The sequence below is a fragment of the Glycine soja genome, chromosome 3 (genome assembly GCF_004193775.1).
Source record: "Glycine soja cultivar W05 chromosome 3, ASM419377v2, whole genome shotgun sequence".
Lineage (NCBI taxonomy): Eukaryota > Viridiplantae > Streptophyta > Magnoliopsida > Fabales > Fabaceae > Glycine > Glycine soja.
Genome location: NC_041004.1, coordinates 24,679,904 through 24,686,924, shown reverse-complemented (window position 1 = coordinate 24,686,924; position 7,021 = coordinate 24,679,904). Strand labels below are relative to the sequence as shown.

The following is a 7,021-nucleotide window of genomic DNA, read 5'->3' as shown; positions in this document are numbered from 1 at the left end:
GGCCAATGTTTGTTGACTATGTCAAAGAAACATGGATAATACCACACAAGGAAAAAATTGTTTCCGCCTAGACTAATAAGGTGATGCACTTAGGAAACACAACAACAAACAGGTATGAAACTGTTCAACTATTTCTATTAACGTTGATGAATTTATGGAATTGTATTATTGTATATGTTTATTTTTATTTGTGTATCTGAAATGTAGGGTTGAATCTGCTCACTCGTCTTTAAAAAGACTGTTAAAAAATAGCATTGGAGACTTATGCAGTGTGTGGGATGACATGAACAACATGATTACGTTGCAGCACACAGAGATTAAAGCATCATTTGAAACAAGTACACATGTCGTTGGACATGTGTTCAAAAAAACCTTATACAAGAGGCTTCTTGGAATGGTTTCAAGGTATGCTTTAAATCAGATTGCTGCTGAATTAGAGCGTGTTGACTATGCTGGCAAGAATCCCTCAAGTTGTGGTTGCATGGTGAGAACCACGCTTGGTCTTCCTTGTGCTTGTGAGCTATCCAAATATGTTAGTGGTTGCATCCCACTGGATTCAATCCATATGTTCTGGAGGAGACTCAGTTTTTCAGACCAAGAGTTATCTGAGCCCGAGGTGAGCATCAAGGACGTAATGGAAACAATATCCAAAAGATTCGAAGAACTTGATGTTTGTGGCAAGTTTACTCTGAGGACTAAAATTTGGGAAATCGCATACCCTGATTAGAATTCGATGTGTCCTCCTCCAGCAAAGGTTAACACAAAGGGGGCATCGAAGAAAGTTATGAGCAGGAACCCAAGGTCAACAAAGTGTGATCCATCTTACTGGGAGTATGTAGATGGCTTTGAATCATGCAAAATAGCAATTCGTCGGTGAGGCGTACTGCATCATCCTCTGAGCAACCGAATCGAAGAATGATGATGCCCATGTTAGACCAGTTTCAGCCATTTATGCACGAATTCATTGATAAGATTGTTGATGTCAAAGCTGATGGTAACTGTGGATATCGGTCGGTTGCTGGTTTATTAGGTATGGGTCAAGACTCTTGGTCGGTGGTCAGCAACCATCTGCTTAAACAACTTGCCAAATTCTCAGAAGACTATATCAAGCTCTTTGGTGGCACGGAGAGATTTGAGGAATTAAGGATGTCACTACTTGTTGATGGGTTAACCAAGGTATGTAATTTATGTATTTGATTTTTTAAGACTTTACTTTGAAATTAAGTTTGACGTGTATATTTGTTTCATTCAGGTGACTACGGATAAGTGGATGGATATAACGGACATGGGACATGTCATTGCATCAAGGTATAACGTAATCATTGTATCCTTGTCTAAACAATAAAGCACGACATTCTTTCCTCTTAGAAGTCAACCGCTGGCAAATTCTTCATTGCATCGTATAATTTGTATCGGTCATGTGTATGACAATCATTTTGTTTGAGGTACATTGTAGATATGAAGTGCTTTTTTATATTTATGTAATGAGTTTTGTAGGACTGAGTTAACACTTTTTTCGCATGTACAACAGGTTTATTTAAAAGAACGTTGTCCCTTACCGCCTGTAGCATCGTTATGGTCTAGCAATTGTCATCTTCAGGCAAAGCCGTGACCAAATCCATATATTAGCATAATGCAACATTACAAGAGCTTCGTGATGTTCAAGAGAGACTGATGGAAGCTTGCTTGTGGAGCTTCTATGGAGGCTGGATCTTTGAGCTTCAATGAGGTCCTTCAATGGTGATTTTTCACCATGGAGATGCAGCGGAAGGCAAAGGAGAAGAGGATAGGGGAGGCACCATCCACTAGGGAATAAGCCAAGGAAGAAGGAGCTTCACCACCAAGAATTGCCTTGGATAAGAAGCTTGAAGAGGATGCTTTAATGGAGGAAAAGAAAGAGAGAAGGGGGGAGCACGAAATTGAAGGAATAAAAGAGGGAAAGAAGTGGAACTTTGAAGTGTATCTCATAAGACTTTCATTCATCAAAGTTACAACAAGTGTTACACATGCTTCTATTTATAGACTAGGTAGCTTCCTTGAGAAGCTTTCTTAAGAAAACTTCCTTGAGAAGCTTTCTTAAGAAAACTTCCTTGAGAAGCTTCTTTGAGAAAACTTCCTTGAGAAGCTAGAGTTTAGCTACACACACCCATCTAAAAACTAAGCTCACCTCCTTGAGAAGCTTCCTTGAGAAGCTAGAGCTTAGCTACACACACCCATCTAAAAACTAAGCTCACCTCCTTGAGAAGCTTCCTTGAGAAGCTAGAGCTTAGCTACACACCCCTATAATAGCTAAGCTCACCCCCATGACAAAAAAACATGAAAATACAAAAAAAAAATAAAATCCTACTACAAAGACTACTCAAAATGCCCTGAAATACAAGGCTAAAACCCTATACTACTAGAATGGCCAAAATACAAGGCCCAAAAGAAGAAAACAACCTATTCTACTATTTACAAAGAAGAGTGGACCCAACCTTGGCCCATGGGCTCAAAAATCTACCCTAAGGTTCATGAGAACCCTAAGGCCTTCTTTATCAACTCTAGCCCAATCCTCTTGGAGCCTCTTGCTCATGGCTCTGGTAACTGGTCCTTTCCTAGGGAGGATTGCATCAGAGACTATGTTGACATAAATGATGATTGAACATGTAATTTATAATGACTGATCATTTTGAATTGGATATTCACATTTATTTGTTACGTCCACAACAAAATTATTACTTAATTCTAAAAAGCATGCATGATATATCGTTGTCTGAGTTGACAACACATTATGGAAAAATGTGTATGATAAATTGTTGTCTGTATTAACATAAAGCGCGTGAAAGGACCTTGCACAACATGACTACACATGCAGATATGATGCAAGCTAAAGCATGTCACGACATTGGTGTAGTTGACAACACATACAGAAAGCATGTGCATGCGTATTGTTAATCTTTAAAAAATGCAGCACTGATATTAAAACTCATATATATATATGACACAGCCTAACACTGTAAGAAAGCACATGTTTCAATCTCAACCTAACTCTTACAAAAAACTATGGCATTCTTGGGAGAGACAAGCAGTCAGACAGTTGTGAACTCCACATTAGGTTTTATTTTTCCAAATGGATCCATTGTTCACAACGACAGTGGTGTTTCCTTTCAAGCTTCCACTCTAGTTCCCATTCGAGTACCTAATGGGTGTGATTTTCAAACGTTAAAAACCAGAATACACAATACCCTTAAGCTAACCAACAAGCAATTTTTGGATGAAATTTACTACCAGTAGCCTTTCACGTATGCAGGTAATCAATTTCAGTTTCAATGTATGCAACTGAAAGATGATGTTGATGTTAACACAATATTAATGTGTAATCATGAATTTTCGTTTGTTGGTCCGATTGAGTTATTATGTAGCATTGCTAGAACCCTATATGGTATTTTAAACTTACTTGAAGCTACTATGACCCTTACTCATGATGCCCTGCTATATTACAATGGGAGGTGGAACATGTCACGCCAAAATGAGTTTGTTGGTTACTCGTTCACAGGAAAAAATCCCAAAAACTTTAACATTCCCACCGGATGTACCATGGATGAATTGAAGGATTTGATCAAGCAAGTTGCGCCTCGTGGGATTCCCCCTTATGGTATTGTTGAAACACAAATGGTAAGACGATTGTTTTTTCGGAAACCAAGTCATCATGAGTATTCAGAAAAAGTTATAAAATTCGAAATAATTGAACTCAAAGCCAACGATGACATGATGAAGGTGTTGATTGAGTCTAACTACTGAAAAAAGATTGTGCCAATAGAAGTTTTAGTTGTTTTTAGTAAATCTGTACCGGAAATGGAAGACGAGTTGTCCTTGTCGCAAAATTAGCATGAGTTAGTTGTAGTATTTGATGCACATTTAATTTCGTTCGACTATGTTGAAGTTAATGTACTGTTTGAATTCATGTATCGCATAATTGTTTTTTTTTCTGGAAATGGAAAATGACTTGTTGTTCTTTGTTAAATTTGATTTCTACTACTTTTACTTTTTTGTCAATCTTGCAATTTTATTTTAAATATAAAAAAAACAACTACAACAACCGAAAAGTAATAAAGAAACTACTATAAAATTATAAAATATAAATACGGATTTTTATCTTAGGAGAGAAATTAAAAAAAAACATTTTTTTAATTTGATAGAACAAAATTATAAAAAAAATTAATTAGAAGTTTTTTAAGCATGTGTGTCCATATTTTCAACTTCTTTATTTCAATTTCCATTTTTTGTTTAATTTATTCTTTTCTACACCCTTTCCACAAATAATTCAAAATTAGATTCATTAAATTAGTTGTAAGACTCAAGATTTTGTGGTTCTTAATAAATTTAATCCAATCAAAAAGTTGTGTTTAAAAGTGTGTGTTATAACATTTTCTAACTAGAAATATCTAGTTTTTATTCTTTAAACATCTTAAATAAATCTCACTATAACCCGTCATTATTTTTACTCTTGACAACTTGAACAAATTACCACTCTTAGCCAATAATTTTTAAAAAAGTTATTAATACAAACTCGACACATAGTCTCTCAACCATATGTTTTGATATCGTAGCATTTCTTAAAGGTACAAATATATTGACCCACATAAAATATTTAAGCATTGATACTTAGATAACTACGGATTTTTATCTAAGGAGAGAAATTAAAAAAGAAAATATTTTTTTAATTTGATATAATAAAATTATAAAATTTTATAAGCTAGATTACGCAAAGGGAATACACAATCAATGGAAATAAATAAAACTAACATTACTAATGGAAATAAATAAAACCAACATTACTAATGAAATGAGTTCATGTACAATATCTGTATATACATCGAATATCAATATAAAATATGTAAATAAACTACGCCTGATCCGTGCGCTGCCTGCGTCGAGACCTAACATATAATAGCTGGTCCTGTGTGACACTCCTGGCCATCCTGAGGCATTCTTCAATCACCTCATGTGTCGATAAGCCTGGCGTGACCACCCCTAGGCTCAGATGGCGCTCCAACCTCTTAGCAATCCTATGGCAAACTTCCTGTTAAATACAAAAAAAAAAAAAAAACAGATTACACAAATTATTATAAAAATATTGACGTAAATTATTAGTATTACTTACCACTGCATGTCTAGGCTCCTCCACAGCAGGCCTCGCAGATGTCGATGGTGCTCCTGGCTCCGGCATGTAAGGGATATCTATTTGTGGGGCCTGAGGGATGACTCAGGGCTACAGAGCATGACCATCTGGCAGAGGATCTGATGTGTGGCCTGGTGTCATGAAAGGATGCAAGATGCGGAAGAACTAGTCCATGTAGTCGCTGGCACACTGACTTGGCACAACACACACCTCACCTGCTAGAACCATATGATCCGAGTAGTGCATCCACCTGTCGTGTATATCATCGTACGACACCCATGAATCGACAGGCAGAGCAGGAATGGTCTAGGTGTATCCAAACTGCCGCATAACCCTCTTTGTTCGGTAATAAACAGCAACAAGCCCCTAGTGCAGGAGACCAGAATAGCATGAAATCAAATGGAAGTCCCGGACCGGTCGGTGCTCCCCATATGGGATCCAACAAACATCCGAAATCCGGAGTCGGTCCAAGCACTCCCTGTACACCGATGTAAGTATGTTTTTCACGGTCTTCTTCGTCGCAATCCACCTACAGGCACACGGTGAATCCTCATCGTAGTCCTGATCAGCAGTGGACTCCACGATTGAGGGAAAGTGCCCATATATCCAGCACTACAGAGGTAACATCAAAATGATAAACATTAATAATGAAAGTCTAACAAAATTTAAAGTTAAACATTGTTGAACCTCAACGAGTGAAAAACATGTTTGTTACCTGCAGCAGTGTGATGTAACCGTCAAGCTGTCGACTGTTGCTGATAGAGGCATCGTTCAGCTGGTTGTACATATGCACCAGAGCAGTGACTCCCCAAGCGTACATCCCGGTCTGACTGAGGTCACGAAGGGCCTCCAAATACACAACATGCACATTGGTTGCACTCTTGTTAGCAAAATGAGTGCAACCTAGAAGATGAGAAAGATATGCGTGAGCCTCAACTGTCCAATGACCTGCTTGGCATCGGCGCTCGTAGATATCACGTACCCATTGCAGGCATACGTACGGTCCACGACACTGCCCTGTCTCAGTCCTGGCAGCCTCTGTAGAGACCATCAATAAGTCCACCAGCATCTGAACTGCATCATCCACGTGCAAGGGCTGAAACGCGTGCAAGTCGCCAACCACGGGCAGATGCAAAAGCGAGGAGACGTCTTCCAGCATGATCGTCAGCTTTCCCACAGGGAGATGGAAACTAGACGTCTCCCGGTGCCACTTCTCGACAAACGAGGACAAAAGTCCCCGATCGCCAGTGTCTACCGAACACGCGATCAGAGGACTTAGTCCTGTCCCAGCAACTAGTCCCTCAATGGCAGGGACAGGCATGCCTAAACTATGGACCTTCTTCCCGTGAGAGGATAACTTCAACTCAGGACGCTCCTGAATTAAAGTATAAAGGAACGCAAAATTCGTTAAAATCATCATTTAAAGGAAAACTAATTTCAATCATAAAGTATAATTAATAAGTAACTAAAAATAAATATTATAAAGACCTCTCCCTTCCATACGCTGCAAGCAACGTGATCCGCATACTGGGTCAGCACGGATGGGTCGCTTGGACCACCCGAAAATCCCTCATGCTCATCCTCAGCAGTCTGCGCGCCTGTGTCTGTAGGAATGTTTGCCCCAGTGTCCTCTACATCAGCTGGTGCCATCGGGTCATCCGGAAATACGTCAGCCTCTACATCTAGCGCAGGGACCACTGGCTCATCGTGAGCTGCAGTCACAAGTACTCGCTGCCTCCGTGCGGATGCGGTAGGCCGTTGACACTGCGGAGCATCATCAGAATCATCACGATCTCCTCGGCCCACACCCTTGCCAGTAACGTGACCTAAGGAACGACCTAATCCTCTGGTCCTAACCAT

The 7,021-nt window shown here is 39.3% G+C and overlaps 1 protein-coding gene across 1 annotated transcript; it reads right to left on the bottom strand.

The window, feature by feature from the left end:
- Positions 1–5,467: 5,467 nt before the first annotated feature.
- LOC114405048 (protein MAIN-LIKE 1-like) lies at positions 5,468–7,021 on the bottom strand. The gene is made up of 4 exons (XM_028367739.1): positions 6,650–7,021; positions 5,877–6,536; positions 5,609–5,773; positions 5,468–5,527 (listed from the first exon to the last, which is right to left on the bottom strand). Exons 1-4 carry the CDS (start codon positions 7,019–7,021, stop codon positions 5,468–5,470), a joined length of 1,257 nt encoding a protein of 418 aa, XP_028223540.1.